Consider the following 19,779-nt stretch of genomic DNA (forward strand, 5'->3'; position numbering starts at 1 on the left):
TGTACCATTCTGTGGGGGTGTTGATACTGCAAGAGGCTGTACACATGTGAGGACAGGAATAAGTGGGAAATCTCTGCACCTTCTGCTTAATTTTGCTGTGAACCTACAACTGCTCTAAAAAATACATTCAAAAAAACAAACAACAACCGGGGACCATATTCTCACCTTAAACACACGTCCTTTTATTAACACTAAAATATATCCTACTTTGAGAAAGACATCAAAAGCAAAGCTTATGCTTTTGCACACACAAAGTTTTTAAAGGCACTCACTTTAGGAAATAAGCTAGGAAAAGCAGGCCGAAAATAATACCTTGGTGCTTTAACATTAGAGATTGCCAAAGGATACCCACCAGTAAGATTTCAAAGCTTCTAAATTTAAGGTAACATTATCTAGACACTGTAGCATAGAGAAAGCCACATTTAAACAATGCATGCTTTTAAAATAATTACTTAAATGGAGTAAACTTTAAAGGTGCTTATGTTTATTAATTACTAATAACATATTTAAAAACTAGATGCCACTGTTCAGAACTTAACTGAAGCAGACTACCAGTTTTACAATGATTTTTAGCTATGGGAGACTTAACATATCACTTTGCTTAACTGAGTAGTTCTCAGCCTGGCTGCCCACTGTCATCACCTGGGAGTTTAAAAATGCTGGTGCCTTTATGCCAAGTGAAATAAGTCCGAGAAAGACAAATACTGTATGATCTCACTTGCATGTGGAATCTTAAAAAAAACCAAACTCATAAAAACACAGAGTAGTTTGTGGAGAGTACAGGGTGCAGCAAGGAGGAGTGAAGGTGATCAAATAGGACAAACTTCCAGTTATAAGATGAGTAAGTTCTGGGGATGTAATAAAGCATGGTGGCTATAGTTAACAATACTGTATTGTATATTTGAGAGTTGCTAAGAGAGCAGATCTTAAAACTTCCCAACACACAAATTATAACGATGTGAAGTGAGAGGCGTGTTAACTAACCCTACTGTGCTAACCATTTCACAATATATACATTTATCAAATCAACACGTTGTATACCTTACTTAAACTTACACAATGTTGTATGTCAACTGTATCTCAAAAAAGCTGGGAGAAAAATGCTGATGCCTGGGTCAGATCCAGAGATTCTGATTTAATTGGTCTGCAGTGGGGTCTGGGTATCATAAGTTTTAAATGCTCCCACCCCCCAACAAGTGATTCTAACATATAGCCAGATTGAAAACTGCATAGATATTACCTGCTTTGTTTGCATTTACTAATCACTTTTCAGGCAGTCTTCAACTGATTACTCAGTCTTGGTGTCTTGTTATCAATGTATTTAGTGAGTCTCCTAAATAGCTACCAAAATACAATCAGATTACAGAGGCTTAAATTGGGGACATGGGGCTTTTAGTCACTTCATATTCAATATAGGAAAAAGGTCATGGAATTCCTAACATGGGTTTGGGGGTCTTATCGTCTACCATGAGTTGCTTCTGCTTAAATTAATAATAATATTTTTCAAGTAATTCAATCCCCAGTAGGTTAAGAATCCTCACAAATCAATTTTTTTAAAAAAAGTATAGCAAGAGGAAAATGTGCAAAGAACACGAATAGACTGTTTACCAAACGAATACAAAATGGCCAATATGATTTTTCAACTTCATTAGTGATCAAAGAAATGCAAATTAAAACAAAGATACAATTCATCCATCAAACCAGCAACATTTTTATAAACACTCAATAGAAAGAATATAATGCAACAAATACTCAAGCTCCTGGATGGAATAAACTTAATAAAGTATTAAAAAGTAGTTTGGCAGTATGTGTCAAGAGCCTTAAAGTGTTCATACCCTTCCTCATAATAGCAAAAACTAAAAACAGCTCAAAGGGCCAGGAGTAGGGAAGTTATTTTATAGTTAGCTAAATTAATCAAAATCCATACATGGTTGTAGGGAGACTATTGTGTTTTGGTTAAAGGCTCAAAATGCAATGTTAGAGGGAAAGAAAGAAGTATACATAGTATGATAAATTTTGTTACATATTATGGAAGGCAATATACTTAAATGTTAACAAAAGAAGTACTTTAATCTTATACATCACATTTTTCTATTTTCAAAATCTCCTACAAAGGATTTACTAAAGAAATTCTTTTCATTTCCAAGTAAGAGTTAATTGATCAAGCGTAATAAGTCTCTACCTCAGAAAAACTGTAAGGTAAAATCATAGCTTATCATGAGGAATTTCACTGTATAATTGTGTGTGGTGAGTAGTGAGTGCTGAGATCCTAGCTTCAGTAGGTCTGAGCTGCGCCTGGCCACATGGATTGAGGATTCAGATGATCTTAAACAGGTGTCCTCAACAGCCTCCCTGACATTCTCCAACAAAGACCAATTAGATTTTCTAAAATGCAAAACAGCCAAGACAACTGACCCTTACCTACCAAGGTGGATACTATTTTTGGAACCTCAGTCTAAGTGGGCACTTGCATGGTGGACTATTAAACCACACAAAAGCAGGTCATTATAGCCAAGACAAGATGAAGCTACCCTGAGGTTTATTGTATACTAAATATTTATGAAAAACAATGGTCACTGGAAAAACTCTTCCCTGCTGCCCACCTACAATGATGCGTGTAAGCTGGTCTGTTCAGAGAATTTTTGAATTGAAGTCTGATGTCACAGACTTATTCACTAAAATCAAAATTCCCTGCAGGGAATTCCCTGGCAGTCCAATTGTTAAGGCTCTGAGTTTTCACTGCTGAGGGCCCAGGGTTCAATCCCTGGTCAGGGAACCAAGATCCCACAAGCCATGTGTCATGGCAAAAAAAAAAAAAAAAAAATCCCTGCAAGAGCAGACTTTACAGCTCTAGTCTCAAAGTGATTTTACAGAAAAACTGAACCCCCAACCCCCAAAGCAATAATGCTCTAATAATAAAGTACAAAGATTAATAATACAAAAAGATCATCTATAAATGAGACCCAATAAAAGCCTTGAATACTCAAGACTACCACATAGTATTTTCACAATAATATCCACTACAAAATACTCTATTTTTGCTCATCTCTAAGTCCCCCAAATGAAAGAACTGCCAGAATTATCTTGATATGATACCTCCAGATTCTTAAAAGAGCAATATAGTTTCAAAAACTTCAAGGAAAGAATGATCTAGCGTGGATACTAAGCTGCCTGTCAGTTAACTGTTAACTAAAGCAACAACAACGAAACCACTTCATAAACATCTACTGTTCCAAATATCAAACTCAATTATTAAGCATCACCATGTACTATATAAGTCTGCAGCATTAATTATTTCCACTCTTTAAAAGAAAATGCAGGGCTTCCCTGGTGGCGCAGTGGTTGAGAATCTGCCTGCCGATGCAGGGGACACGGGTTCATGCCCCAGTCCGGGAAGATCCCACATGCCGTGGAGCGGCTGGGCCCGTGAGCCATGGCCACTGAGCCTGTGCATCTGGAGCCCGTGCTCCGCAACGGGAGAGGCCACAACAGTGAGAGGCCCACGTACCACAAAAAAAAAAAAAAAAAAAAAAATTAAAGAAAATGCATTAATTGTTCAACTTTTTGGCATAAGTGAATATTTAGCATAATTCTTTCCATGTTTAAGCTGCTGCCAAACAAAAGTTTATAAATACAGCAATTCTGAATTACTAAATTAGTTGTACCTTGATGAAAGCATATAGCAAGAATCTCAGTTTTTACTTTTCCTCTTGGTTTCCATTCTGTATAAACAACTGGATTCAAATGTCAAATTCCAAGAGATTCGCTGTTAGGTACATCCAGTTTAAGTTCACCTGAATGTCCATGGTGTTGCACTCATCTTCTAAGTCAGTTCACAATTTATCCTATCTTTACAATCTATACAACTTTTCAACAACTGCCTTGCTATAAGGTAGAGAGTATCCCCCCCGCCCCAAAGTTATAATGTGATTCAAGAAACTGAGGTATACATAATTATGACATCAGAAATGAAAAATGTCGAAACTTTTCAGGGGTAACAATGTGGATAACTGAAATGAACTTCCTAATACTTAAACTTAGGATGTTCTATCTTTGCTGCTTTGCATAATTCCAGGAAAGACCATTCACAGCTGCTTATGTGTACAGCGCCTTCGGAAACTTTGTGGTGCACAGCCCAGGCAGTTATATACAGTGGCCCTGAAGCTTACCTCCCATTTGATTCTCTATGATTACCTTAGGAAACGCTACATATTTTCAAAATCCACCAACTTATTAAGTGGTGTGCACAACAGAAACTAAATTACAGATTCAGATAATTTACTTTGGTGTTTTGGTTAGTATACAATTCAGAATAGACAAGAAACAGAAGACTGATGTTTTAGAAGCTTTAGACACTGGTAAAGGTAGTGAATTAGCAAAGAGGTTTGGAAAATATGAACAAAGCACACCTAACCTATTTAAGCCAAATAGGGAGAATGCCCACGAAGATATTTCTCATGCCACCTCTACAATGGGGTCTATCTTCAAAGAGCACTTTGTTCACCCACCTTCTCCCTTTCCATAAAAAAACAAAGTATTGGGCAGTTACATAAAAATCTATTTAGTGAGTGGAATTAAGTAAGCACTATATCAAGACATTCATCATGATCCTGATTAATAGCTTAGAACAGGACACAAGAATTCATAAACAATTGTATAGGTGTTAATGTAGCTTTCTTTAAAATAGTAAATGTAAATCTGAAATACACCTAGAACCTGCCTTAGAACAACCCCAAAGTTTGCTTCTCTCATGCAGTCATCTGATGAGCTTCAATTAAATCCCCTCCCCCAGTAATTTTAACATAAGGAACTACCAAAGGAATTCAATAGATATTAAAACAGTAAGCATTTCTAATGATTGTTAAAAACTCATTTAATATACTATATGGATGATGCTTTTATTTTAAGTTGAACACCTATAAAATCATTCTTGTTACTGAGTTTCTGTAAGTTTGGTTAGCTATAGGTTTAATTAACCAATGTGATTTATCTTGAAATATTCTTTGTATATCAGCAATATGCTGACGTATAGAAACAAACATTTCAGAAAACTAGGAGGAAAAAACAGTCACCCATAAAACTTTGAAAACCAGAACTTCCCCCTTTAACGTAGCAATAAGTAATGCTGTCATGATCTGTTAAATGCCATGTACTTTACAGAATGTTCCTAATCTAAAGAGTTTCTTCAATAATGAGAATTCACCCAAGAACCATTCAGACCTCATCTTTCTTCCACTATGAAATCTCAAGACTGCCTTCGTAGTACATACACAGTACCAGATGTAGTAATACGGAGAAAGCGGATATGTCAAACATGTAATAAATTACACTCTTATACCAATAAGACCCGGAACAGCAGATTTTTCTGTACTTTTTAAACTTGGGGGCGTTAAGGGGGAAATTTTGCAAAAAACATTCCTTTCAATGCAAGTGACAACTAGCTAAACATGCACTGAATGGAGGGGGGGACACATAAAACTACTGTTTTAGGAGGAATAGTTATTAGAAACCTTTAACGAAAGGTAGAACATGTTATTCCAGACACCATAAGCTCGAGTGCAGTGGCTATATAATAAAGCAAGGTGCCTATTCCTGAGGAAAACGTACTTAGTAATAATGCTGAACAGTGAGTATTAAATCTAAGTAGTGCTAGAAAGGCAATGATGGGAATTCAGGTAATGTGTTACAGAGAAAGAGACTTTTGAGAAATTCCATTACTTAAAAATAATCCTGTCCCTATCATTAAGTACTTTTTTTTGGCTGATGTGCTAAAGTGCACTGGAAACCTCAGAACAGGTTTTTAAATTGGCCATGTCTTGTTAATACACTGCAGTCTTCAAATTTACACAGAGCTGCAGGTCTCCTGGATTTTTTCAAGTGTCACTCATCTAACTGAGCCTGAGAGCTGAAAAATGCCATCAGGTGCTCTACAGTCAGTTTAAAAAACATCCTCTACCTGGTATCTCTGCAGTGATTGTCTTGCTGCTCCCTGAAACTTCTTCATCATCATCTGATGAGCTCGTGCTTGAGTCACAAGTCAGGTCACTATCACTGGTACTACTGTCCTGCAACAAGTTATATTTCTTTCGTGCAGCAGCCTCCCGTTTCTGCCTCAGTAGCCTGATTCTCTCCTTGTGCTTTTGGCTCCGATGACCTTTAACCTTGGCGACTCGGCCATTCTGTTTATCACTGGATTGCCGGTTTTTCTTGGCAGCCATGGTGGATGTCTCACTTTCAGATCGGGACCGGCGAGACTTGCGCCCAACTGTGGCACCAGACACTCCGGAAGGGTCTCCTTCTACTGCTGTCTCTGCCTGGGAGGGTTCATTCTCCTCTGCAGAAGACAGTGTATCTGAATCGGCCAGGTGACCACTAGAGGAAGGGGAAAGCATGCAGTGGTTAGAGGAGTCACTCTCATAAACTCGACCAGCTGTCGGCTTGTCACTCTCCGTGGATGCTAACTGAGACTCAGAAGAGTCCCTTCTCAGTTCCATCAACAAGCAGGGCATTGAAGAAAGAACTGTAGAATCCGCCACACCATCTTTCGGAACTTGAGATTCCAGTTCTACGGATCCATCTTCCTCCTTAGCTGTCTCTTGTTCAGATGTTTTTGGTGGGACTTCAGACTCAATGAGTTCTTCAACTTTTCCCACTGCCTCCTCCATCTTCATTTCAGACTTTCAAGTTAAATCATGGAGCAGAGTCTAGGAAACTATGTCAAAGATGCAACGGGAAAGCAACCTGTACAAAAACACACGAAAATCAATAAACAGAAATGGCAGATTATTTACTCAACACAACATTCCTACCTTTCTAAGTGGGCAGCAAAAGTTACCATCATATAGGCCTTTAAAACACATGTATCTATTATTTGCTTGAACAACAGTCAAGTTCAGAGGACTTAATATGACCAAAATACTGGCATACATAGCTTCTAAAAATGGCAAAATATTAATCTTCTATTACTGAACTTGCAAGACCAGCAAGCAACCAAACAAGGATTTTCAACTTTAAAACTTTATTTAAACTGTTCAAGAAAAGGATCCTCGAAGTTTTGATATAGTTAGCATGTATGTTAACTTTAATATAAATGAAAAAGAATGCTCCAAAAAAACTGGTCTACAACAAGTGAACTGGAATGATTACTTTTACATTCAAATCCTCAAAGAAAGGAAGCAAGGGAGTGAGTTACAGTGAAGTGACATCAAATGTACACTTATGTTAAAGGGGAAAAAAACCCATCAATTACGTGCATTTGGCAAGTGAGCAACAAAAGTAATTACATGCATCAAAGCTGTCATTCCTCTCAATCGGAGTTGCTCTAGAGGGGCATTAAGATGAAAAACCTGAATCTGCTGTTTCCTCAGTTCTTCCTGGTTCCCACAAACCTCTCATCATGCTGAATATGATGAGTCTAATGTTTAAACATATGTTTTGTTTCATAAACAATAGCCACTAAATACAGATTAACTACTTTGTGAACCCAGAAAACCTAATACTCTCTATTCTGTGAATGACTTAAGGGGTTTAAAAGAAAACCCCCTACACACATTCTCCACCTCCTATGCTAACTTTAGAACCTAATATCCTTCCCCCACTGTGTGTGCCTACAACTCCACTTAATCACTGAGAAACAGGACATAATCTTTAACCACAAGAGTTGTGACCTATACAGTGCAAACTTCATTCACTGGTGGTTTTTTAAGAGGATGCTAGCAATGTGCAAGGCAAGTAAATACCTCACCCTGAACAACTGATGTTAAAGAAGGCAATGATCATAATGTGCCATAAGTCACAGACAGACACAAACATTAAGCTAGATGGTATGTAAGTAAGGTACAATAAGACATCTCCTTTACTTCATTCCATCAAGTTACTTGATAGTTCACTATATGATAGACAGCAACTAGAAGATATCTGAAAAATCCTTTTATTGATCTAACATGACAAGCCTACTTTTTTGCTTACTATAAACATAAATGTTCTATATATCTGGGTTTTTTTCAGGTCCTGTTCTCAGCTGCTGATAAAACAGGCATTCTGATGAATTTCCTTAACACATTCATGAAAACCAGAACATTCATGGCCACTGGAAACATTTATAAGTTAAAAACAATCTCATGGTGCTTCCCTGGTGGCTCAGTGGTTAAGAATCCGCCTGCCAATGCAGGGGACACGGGTTCAAGCCCTGGTCCGGGAAGATTCCACATGCCGCAGAGCAACTAAGCCCGTGTGCCAAAACTACTGAGCCTGCGCTCTAGAGCCTGCGAGCCACAACTACTGAAGCCCGTGCATGTAGAGCCCATGCTCCACAACAACAGAAGCCACCACAGTGAGAAGCCTGCGCACCACAACAAAGAGTAGCCCCCAATCGCCACAACTAGAGAAAGCCAGCATGCAGCAACAAAGACCCAAGCAGTCATACATACATACATACATACATACGTACATACATACGTACATAAAATTAAGGGGGAAAAAAACCCCAATCCCATGTGTAGTCTATTTCGTAAGCATATTTGTACCATTACTGATTTTTGAGCTAAAAGAAAATAAGCATACATCATTCCAAACACCATTCTAAAAGGAATGTAACACCACTGAAAGTCAACAGACGGAATAAAAGTTAAACCATCAGACTGCCAGTGTCTTAAATAAAGCATGTTGACCAAAAAAAAAAAAAAAAAACCAGAAATAAAATATTCGTAGATATGCAATACCCCCAGGTATGAGGAATAAAACAGATTTTCTAACTGAATAAACATGAGAGTTGATTCTTTTGTAGAAAATGAAGTTATACTCTGGAATAAAATTTTTCTTAAAGCTGAAATATCTGAGAAATGTACTCAAATGAAAAATGTGTTTAAATGATCCTTAAAACTATTGTTTCTTCAACTAAATAAATTATGTGGGCAGCACAAACGAATCTAGTCTGTTTTTCCTTTAAGAAAACATGACAATTATCAATGTCTTTCAATATGACACATCAATCGATTATCTTTCAACTTCCTTAAATTTAAGTGTTGAGATTTACAGTGACTTCTGCTGCCTAAAAAACAACCAGTATTGCAGTCAAAACCAATTAAATATGCCCACATCAATCACAAACACTGGCATCAACCATAAATAGGACATCAGTTAGCTCATCATGGTATGCCCATAATATGTGGCAAAAAAGAATGAAAAGGTTCTCCATATACTAACATGGAGCAATTTCCAACACATAATGTTAAATGAACAAAAAAGATACATTATACCATTTGTGTAAAGAAAGAACAAAATTATATATGAGTTTGTCTATAGATGCACAGAAATTTCTAGGAGGATACTTAAGAAAATGGTAATACCAGCTGCCTTGGAAAGGAAAGCGAGTGAATGAAGGAACAGGAGTCAAAGACTTTTCACTGTATATAGTTTTGTACCTCTTGAATTCTGTATCCTGTATAAGTTATTACCTATTCAAAACTCCATTCTAACATAAAAGTCTACTGAAAAGTCTCCTGAAGAAAAAAGGAGTTGTATTTTTTTCTGCTCAGGACACCAACTACTATTTAGGTCAAATTTAGTCAATGAATTCTATTAGCATTTCCCCCCATAGTGGAATTTTGTTGTAATTCATTAAACACAAGAAAAAAAAAGTCACAGTTTATAGAAATACAAGCTCTGACAAAACTCCCTGCAACGGAATAAAAATGAAGTACAGATTAATCTTCCCAAACAATCAGATTATTTACTGCATATATTGTTTTTGATCAGGGGGATAAGCGGGATGTTCCTGGTAGAAGTAGTCAAATGTAGTTGGCAGTAGAAATGATAAAACTATCAAATGGGAGCTGCATCCTTGAGATAAAAGTCTCTCAACCCTCTGGTTTAATGTTCACAGTGAACTTACATTCAAGTATGAAATATACAAGATAGCATTTATCCTATTAGAACAGCATTTCCTCCCATGCTGTTCTTCCCTCCAATCTAAAGGCAATCCCCTTCTGTGTATATGTATATATGTGTACATGTATATGTTAGTACAACTCATCCCCTCATCTCCCTAGAACCTTACATTATTGATTATTCCTTGGCACTCATCAACCTCTCACATTCATCTAGACCATCCATTCATTCATTCACTCATTAAAAATTTTTTTAAATCCTCCTTCTATCTACTACTTCAACCTCACATCTCCTCCTCTGGGTACTATTCTCTTCTTTCACAGCCAACCTTATTAAGAGAGTTGTCTAACCTCCCTTCCTCTATTTTCTTACCTCTCACAGTCCCTCTCCAACCAAATCCCACCTGACATCTGCTTCTATCAAACCAGTAACACAGTTCTTACCAGGGTCATTGATGACTCCCATATCTCTAAATCCAACAGACAAGAGTTTGGCCTTCATCTTACTGAATGTCTCAGCAGCATTCTATGCCTAACCACACTTTCTCCTCCTTAAACTGTCTTTCTTTGGCTTCCAGGTTTCCCTATTCTTCTGGCTGCTCTTTCTCAGCCTACTCTGTAGGCTTAACACTCTACCAAACCCCTCAGTAGTTAGTCCTTGGGCTAAGTCTTCTTCCCACCCACCAAAGTGATCTATTCTCCACTCACAGTTTCCACCACCATCCCTACACTAGTGATTTTGTTTCTCCAACTTAGACTTTCTCTGAGTTCTATACCAGTCCACTCAAATATCCACTTGATGTCATTTAGATTCACAAAGACAATCAATTCACTACATCAATCTTTGAACTACCCCAACTCTGCTCCTTCTCTAGCTTTCCCTAGCTCAGTTACTAGCACTACTATTATCTCAGTTGTTCATGTCAAAAACCTGAGGGTTATCCTTGACAATGCCGTCTCCTTTACTCATTGCATCCCATCAATCACTAATTCCTATCAATCCTACGTCCTTAGATTTCTAGTTTGTCCACTATTCTCTATCTCCACTGTCAACCACTCTAAACACAACCTCCATCACTTAATTTTCAATGGAATGACTGAGAGTCAACTCCTGTCTCTCTACATTAAGTCTTACTCCTACCCACCAACCTGTTCTCCATAGAACAAGCAGAACAATACCTTTACAAGGCAAATATGACAGGTTTATATGAGAAAGTGTTTTTTTAAGATTTCACATACTTTCTGTAACTATTTTTAAAATGTCCTATAAGGTTGGGGGTGGGGGTTGACCAAGAGGAGAGAGTAGTTAAAGGCAACTTGAGGCTTCCCTGGTGGTGCAGTGGTTGAGAATCTGCCTGCCAATGCAGGGTACACAGGTTCAAGCCCTGGTCCAGGAAGATCCCACATGCCACGGAGCAACCAGGCCCGTGTGCCACAACTACTGAGTCTGCGCTCTGGAGCCCGCGAGCCACAACTACTGAGCCCAAATGCCACAACTACTGAAGCCCATGCACCTAGAGCCCGTGCTCCACAGCAAGAGAAGTCACCTCAGTGAGAAGCCTGCGTACCACAACAAAGAGTAACACCCTGCTCGCCGCAAGTAGAGAAAAGCCCACGTGCAGTAACTAAGACCCAATGCAGCCAAAAATAAATAACTTAATTAATTTTTTTAAAAAAGGCAACTTGAGCTTTATCTGATGTTTTTCTCTCTCCCTTTAAAAGAATTATATACAGACTTCCCTGGTGGCGCAGTGGTTATGAATCCGCCTGCCAATGTAGGGGACACAGGTTCAATCCCTGGTCCGGGAAGATTCCACAGACCACGGAGCAACTAAGCCCGTGCGCCACAACTACTAAGCCTGAGCTCTAGAGCCCACGAGCCACAACTACTGAAGCCTGCGCCCCCCAAAGTCCATGTACCACAACTACTGAGCCCATGCACCACAACTGCTGAAGCCCACACACTCCAGGGCCTGCGTGCCACAACTACTGAAGCCTGCATGACTAGAACCCATGCTCTGCAATGAAGAATAGCCCCCACTAGCCTCGACTAGAGAAAGCCCGCCACAGCAACAAAAACCCAACGCAGGGAAAAAGAAAAAAAAAAGAATCATATGCAATAATTTTCAAAACCTGGTTGTCAATTCTGGACAATGAAAATGCACCATTTTATTAGTCCTGTAATAATTAAGAAACTAACACAAAAGAATTTGAGGACAGGAAGAAAAGTTAAACCATGGTAAGGAAGCAGTACACTGCCTGCTCTGAGGAGATAAGGAAGTGGTAAGTATAAGAGTAAATTAGGCTACGGGGAAAATCTGGAGGGAGTCTGTATCATATCAGACCTCCTCTTGGTCAGCAAAGCATAATACAAGGTGAAAAATAAGGCAGGTTTGGGGTTTGTGAAAAATGGAAAAGGGTTTAACATATGCTACAGAAAATCTGACAAAGAATAAAACTGCTAAGCACAATGATTTACACAGGGTGAAAAAGAATTCACAATACTCAATTTCTAAACTATGTAGAAACCATTAACAGAAACTTGAGGTAAAATGTGATTGCTCTTCCCTGCTCAAAACCTCTGTCCACATCTCTAGTTTCATCTTGGGCCACTCACACCCTAGCTCTCTTTAGCTACAAAAACTGTCACAAAAACAATTTCTTCAGATCTCTGGCCTTTCATCTTGGGCCACTCACACCCTAGCTCTCTTTAGCTACAAAAACTGTCAAAAAAACAATTTCTTCAGATCTCTGGCCTTTCACACTCATTTTGTGCCGGATCTCTTGCTGGCTACTCTTGGCAGGTTATCAGAATAAACACTGCTTCCTTGGGGGTAGCGTGGGTACCTTACAGACTAATAAGATCCCTGTTATATACATATTACACACCTATTTTCCTTCAGGACACTTTGCATAACTGTAGTTAAGTAACTGTGTCATTGTTTAATGTCCATCCCCCATACGTAAGGACATACAAAGGTTTAAAGGAAAGTAACAGAAAATTATATAACCACACCTCCCCAGCTGATTTATCTGTATGATTACAGGCAAAAGAGACCTTAATGCAAAAATTAATCATCAAAACAAAAGGTGTCGTTCTAATCTTGCATGGCCCAAAGATATACATAATGGGAAGCTGTGGAAGTTTTCTTCTGACTACAAGTTTCTCAAGAAAGTAGAAAGCAAGGTCATCAGTTAAGAGTGAGGATGAATAAGATGGTGGTGAGGCTGATCAGAGGACCAGGTGTGAAACAACAGTGAGAAAGTGAAGAAACTAGGCAAGTACAGTATATGATTTCCAGACAATAATAAGGGCCCACTCTAAGGGCTATAGCCATGAATTTAAAGTGAAACTGGTATACATGGATGTGTCTCCTCCTTTCAAGTTCAGCTGTATAAGTCCAAGGGCAGAGGAGGCAGACATTGGATTTAACCTGAACTGTAGTTTCACCAAGCAAGTAGAACAAAGCAAGAAAAAGCAAGTGTGTACAAGGATATGATTTAAATGATCACATTAAGAAGGTATAGGGTAGCGAAAATGTGCTAGGACCAATAGAATGGACATTGCAGTGGAGTAAAGGGTATACACTGAACTGGAAAGATAGAACGTGGTAGTCCAAGAGCACTGTGAATGAAATTGAGATTACAGAAGGGTTGCAGTTACTGGTAACTAACAAGATCTAAAATAGCACTCTAAGTGCTGTCCTTGAATGACTGTCTGCAATGAGGGAAGTGTAGAAATTAAGAGTAACTGATTAGAAATTTACAGCAATTTGATATTGTCATGACAACCAAAGAGCATTTCGATTATCTAGTATCTGATTTTGACTGTATTTTACCCCCAAAATCCACCAACGATGGATTTTAAATAAAAATATTATGGCCCTTTACAACAGACAGTTCGAGAAACATAGGTTAGACTATGACTATGGAAATAAACTATGACTATGGAAATACGTGGCTGAGGTAGGGAAGAGAACAAAACCATTAAGGGAACCGAGTGGGCAGTGTCAGAAGAAGCATCTGTGCGTATATTGAAATGACCAAGAATTAAGACAAAAGGAATAATGAACAAAATGACACTAAACAAGGAACAAAAATCATCACAATATAAAGGGGTCAGTGGCGGGACTTCCCTGGTGGCACAGTGGTTAAGACTCCATGCTCCCAATGCAGGGGCCCCGGGTTCAATCCCTGGTCAGGGAACTAGATCCCACATGCGTGACGCAACTAAGACCGCGTGCCCAACCCACATGCCGCCAACTACATGATCCTGCATGCCACAACAAAGACCCAGCACAGCCAAAATAAATTTTTAAAAAAACAAAGCACATCCACCCCTTGCAAGGTGAAGCAGTGCCCTCAGGGGAAAGCCAGACTGTTACTAGTATCAGAAGATAAAGGGAAAGTTCAGAGAGGAGGTTAAGAATATTGGTGACTTTGCTGATGATAAACCAAAGTGGAAGGAAGCTGAAGATGGAGGGGAAGAAACAGAACAAGGAATGTGCAGTGCTTTCTGGAGATTAGAGTGCAGGAAATGGGGTGACTAAGGAGTCTGGAGCTTCTTGTGATATTCATGAAACAAAAAACTTATGTAAAGCACTCCAATATTTTCTTTTCCATTCTATATAGTTAAAAAATTTGGTGCTGGTCATGACTCAGTAAAATGATTTCACAACTAATAGTTGGCAACCTGAAGCTTGAAAAACAATGTCTAGAGAAACATATGTGTCATAAAAGCACTGTTTTGTGATAGACAAAACAAAAACCAAACATCTATTAACAACAGAACAGTAATAAATTGTGGTAAATTCCTACAATGAAGGAGCATATATAGCAGTGAAACAAATAAAAGACCACTACACAACTATATCAGCATGGATGAATATCAAAAACAACAGTAAGCAAAAAAATAAAAAAGGAAATTGCAAAAAAAACTTTACAGTATAATTCAATGTATATCAAGTGCAAAATTAGACAAACTGAAGTGACATATTATATATGGATACTTAGTTGTGCAATAAAACTACTTTAAAAAGCAAGGTAATCATTACCAAAATATCAGGACAGTGGTTACCTCTGAGTGAAAGAGATGTGATGGATTATGAGTACAGAGTTTCATAAGTATTGTTAGAGCAGGACTTCTGGCTATGTGCAAGTGATGGGGTCAGCAAATCTTCTCCCCAAAATAAAACTATAAAGCAAGACAAAATTGACAGAAACAGCCAATCAGTGCTCTGGAAATCACTCAAAAAGCATACACAAACCAAAGTGTTGATGCTTGAAAACTGCAAAATTTTAATTAAGAACAGTGAAAATCTGTCTTGCCTGAGGCTGCTCCCATTTCCCCCCACCTCCCAGCTCAGTAGGTTCTACTGATTGAGATGGGGCATGCCCTGAGGATCTGCCAGTTTGCACTAACAAAGGGGCCTCATTCAGTTTGGAGTGGATGGCCACACTATGCCCTGGGCATTGTAGGTGCAAGTGACAATCTCAGCAGCAGGCAAGCAAGGCAGTCATGGGTTCTACTAACCTGAGGATGTAGTCATAAATGAGTCCAGCATATTCTTGGCTGAGGCTGCATGATTATGCAGAGGAGATGCCAAAGGGTCCAACAGAAAGTAAAAGCCCAGGCAGACTTGAAAATGGCCTGAACTTTAAAATGCACTCCCCCAACCACATATAGATCCATCAGCAGAGAATAAAACTCCGTCCTGGAATTAGGCGTTTGAACACAACTCTGCCCAAGCAATTAGGTGGCCAATAAGCTATGCTAGAAAGGACAACAACCACTAGAAGGCCAGGCTTAAAATTTTAAACAGGAAAGAACAAAAACAAAAAAGCAGAGACATAAGCAACAACACACTGCAGAAGAGACAGATTTTGCAAATTTACCCCAGTTATCTAAACAAAGAAATAGCAACATTTTCAAAGAGAAAAACAATCAGAATCCAAAGTTGCTACAATATTATCTAAAATGTCCAGACTTCAACAAAAAATGAAGAAACTTTCAAAGAAACAGGACATGTGCCCCATACACTGGAGATAGAAAGTCAACAGAGGGAATTCCCTGGTGGTCCAGTGGTTAGGACTCGGTGCTTTCACTGCAGGCCAGATTTGATCCCTGGTTGGAGAACCGAGATCCTGAAAGCCACGTGGTGCAGCCTTAAAAAAAAAAAAAAAAAAAAAGAAAGAAAGAAAGAAAAAAAGTCACTAGAAAAATTAGTGTCCCCAGATGTTGGACTTAGCAGACAAAGGCTTCAAAAGTTATTTCAAGTATGTTCAAAGAACTAAAGAAAAATATGATTTAAAAATTACAGGGGGGGGCTTCCCTGGTGGCGCAGTGGTTGAGAGTCCGCCTGATGATGCTAGGCGACACGGGTTCGTGCCCCGGTCCGGGAAGATCCCACATGCCGCGGAGTGGCTGGGCCCGTGAGCCATGGCCGCTGAGCCTGCGCGTCTGGAGCCTGTGCCGCGCAGCGGGACAGGCCACGGCAGTGAGAGGCCCGCGTACCGCAAAAAAACAAACAAACAAACAAACAAATTACAGGGGGGCTTCCCTGGTGGAGCAGTGGTTGGGAGTCTGCCTGCCGATGCAGGGGATGCAGGTTCATGCCCTGGTCCAGGAGGATCCCGCGTGCCGTGGAGTGGCTGGGCCCGTGGGCCATGGCTGCTCAGCCTGTACGTCCGGAGCCTGTGCTCCGCGGCAGGAGAGACCGCGGCAGTGAGAGGCCCGCGTACCGCAAAAAAAAAAAAAAATTACAGGGAAGGGGCTTGCCCAGTGGCACAGTGGTTAAGAATCCACCTGCCAATGCAGGGGACATGGGTTCAAGCCCTGGTCCGGGAAGATCCCACATGCCGCAGAGCAACTGAGCCCGTGTGCCGCAACTACTGAAGCCCACGCTCCTAGAGCCCATGCTCCGCAACAAGAGAAGCCACTGCAATGAGAAGCCCGTGCACCACAACAAAATGTAGCCCCCACTAGCCGCAACCAGAGAAAGCCCATGTGCAGCAATGAAGACCCAATGCAGCCAAAAATAAATAAAATAAATAAATTTATTTTTTAAAATTACAGGAAAGTATGATGACAATGATTCCACAAACAGAGAACCTCAATAAGACAAATCATTGAAAGAGAACCAAATGGACATTTTGTCCATTTGAAAGGAAAAATTCACTAGAAGGGCTCAATAGCAGATTCAAGATGGAAGAATTAAGAATCAGTGAGGCGCTTCCCTGGTGGTGCAGTGGTTAAGAATCTGCCTGCCAATGCAGGGGACACGGGTTCAAGCGCTGGTCCAGGAAGACCCCACATGTCGCAGAGCAACTAAGCCCGTGTGCCACAACTACTGAGCCTGCACTCTAGAGCCCCTTGCCACAACTAGGAAGCCCACGCACAGCAACAAAGACCTAACACAGCCAAAAATAAAAATAAATAAAGTAAATAAACTTTTTTAAAAATCAGTGAATATGATGAGAGCTCAATAGGAATTTACACAATCTGAAGAATAAAAAAAAATTAAAGAAAAATGAACAGAGCCTCAGAAACTTATGGGACATCAAGAATGCCAACGTGTATGCAATAGGAATCCCATAAAGAGAGTAAGAAGAAGATAGAAAAGATGTATTAAAACATAATAGCTCAAAACCTCCTCTAAATTTGATGAAAAACATTATTCCACACATCCAAGAAGCTCAACGAATCTCAAGTAAAATAAACAGAGGTCCACACAGACACATCACAGTCAAACAAGTGAAAGAGAAAAATACTGAAAGGAGTACAAGAAAAATAACTCATTATATACAAGGAAACCACAATTAGATTAACACTTGATTTTTCATCCAAAGCTCTGGAGGCCAGAAGATAGTAGAATAATATTCAAAGGGCTGGGGGGAAGTGGGGGAACTATTAACTAAGAATTCTATATCCAGCAGAACTATTCTTTCAGAATGAAGGTGGAGCAGGGGAGGGAGGGAGGGAACAAAGAAAATTCACAGATAAACAGTGACTAAGAGACTTCACTGGTAGCAGACCTGCTTTACAAGAAATAATAAAGGAAAGACTTTAGGCTGAAAAGAAATGACACCATACTGTGACTTAAATCCACAAAAAGAAATTCAGACAATGAAAAGTGATAACTATGTAAGTTAACATAAAAGATTCTATTGATATTATTTTTACGTCTCTCTTACCTTCTTTTAAAGAATATAAGGTTGTACAAAGCAGTGATTATAACACTGTACTGCTAGATTTATAATATACACAGATGTTACATGTATAAAAATAATAGCATAAAAAGGAGGGAGGAGATGGAGCTCTCCTATACTGGGGTACTGTTTCTGTATATATTGTTGGAATTAAGTATTAATCTGAAGAATACAGTAAATGAAGGTACAGATGTAATTCTCAGAGCAACCACTAAGAAAATAACACCAAAAATACAGTTAAAAACCAGCCCCCCCCCCCCAAAAAAAAAGCAGTGGAAGTGTTACAGAGGAACAACACAAAAAGGAGACATTACAAAATAAAAAAATGGCAAAAGTAAATCCAACCATATTAATAGTTACATTAAATATAAATGTCCTAAACACTCCAATCAAAAGGCAGAGATGGTCAAACTGGATAAAAAATATCTAATTTTATGCAGTTTGCAAAAGACATATCTTAGATTCAAAGATATAATAGGTTGAAAGAAAAGAATGGAAAAAGCTATACTATGCAAAGAGTAAACATAGGAAAGCTAAAACATAACAACATCAGACAAAATCGACTTTAAGATAAGAAATATTGCTAGAGACAAAGAGGGACATTTCATAACGATACAAAGGAAATGACACCAGGAAAATATAAAAATTATAAATGTATACATTACTTATAAATATATATGCACTTAACAAAGGTTCAAAATACACGAAGCAAAAACTAACAGAATAGAAAGGAGATAATTCAACACTAACAGCTGCAGATTTCAATTCTTCATTCTAAATGGATAAAACTAGACAGAAAATCAGCAAGAATATAGAAATTTTGAACATTATTCACAAACTCAACCCAGAAGACACATATACTCCACTCCTTGGGTGGTTACTGGCATATACAGCTGGGTACAGGGTAACCCCCCCCCAACTAAGATGCGGTCTACAGAAAGAGTAAAAAGAGAAGTAATCAACTTTCATTTGAATTAGATAGTGCTCATAGGAATACCGGTCTCAAAGGAAAAAAAAAAAAAAAAACAGAAATACAAACTTGGACATTATCAATATAAGCAGAGGTGATAGCTGAATATATCAGCTCATCCAGGGAGAAAACAGAGTGAACAGAGAAGAGACCTTAACAGTCTTTTTTAAAAATTGCGAACCAGGGGCTTCCCTGGTGGCACAGTGGTTAAGAATCCGCCTGCCAAGGCAGGGGACACGAGGGTTCGCGCCCTGGTCCAGGAAGATCCCACACGCCACAGAGCAACTAAGCCCATGCGCCACAGCTACTGAGCCTACGCTCTACAGCCCGTAAGCCACAGCTACTGAGCCCGCGTGCCACAACTACCGAAGCCCTTGCGCCTAGAGCCAGTGCTCCGCAACAAGAGAAGCCACCACAACGAGAAACCCACGCACTGCAACGAAGAGTAGCTCCCACTTGCCACAATTAAAGAAAACCCGTGCGCAAGCAAAGACCCAACGCAGCCAAAACTAAAATAAATAAATAAATTTATAATTAAAAAAAAAAACAACTGTGAGCCAGCTGTTTTAGTCTATAAACTGGTAGGTAAGAAATTATCTTTGGAAGAGAAAACACCACAAAGACATCCATAAAACACACCCACAGAAGAAAGTTTTCCTTCTTGCAGTATATTCTTGGATGTTTAACAACTTCCAGTACACTTAGAGTTGTGAG

The 19,779-nt window shown here is 39.2% G+C and overlaps 1 protein-coding gene across 6 annotated transcripts in view; it reads right to left on the reverse strand.

Annotated features, from left to right (window-relative positions):
• The window catches only part of ARK2N (arkadia (RNF111) N-terminal like PKA signaling regulator 2N), an 88,028-nt gene that overhangs the window by 47,238 nt on the left and 21,011 nt on the right, over positions 1 to 19,779 (reverse strand). For all 6 annotated transcript variants that reach the window (XM_067014485.1, XM_067014482.1, XM_059041030.2 and 3 more), the window contains one exon: positions 5,957 to 6,741. In XM_067014485.1, coding sequence (XP_066870586.1) covers positions 5,957 to 6,671 — 715 coding nt within the window. In that variant the 5' untranslated portion in view covers positions 6,672 to 6,741. The remainder of the gene's footprint in view (positions 1 to 5,956; positions 6,742 to 19,779) is intronic.

This window comes from Kogia breviceps, chromosome 15 (genome assembly GCF_026419965.1).
Source record: "Kogia breviceps isolate mKogBre1 chromosome 15, mKogBre1 haplotype 1, whole genome shotgun sequence".
NCBI classification, from domain to species: Eukaryota; Metazoa; Chordata; class Mammalia; order Artiodactyla; family Physeteridae; genus Kogia; species Kogia breviceps.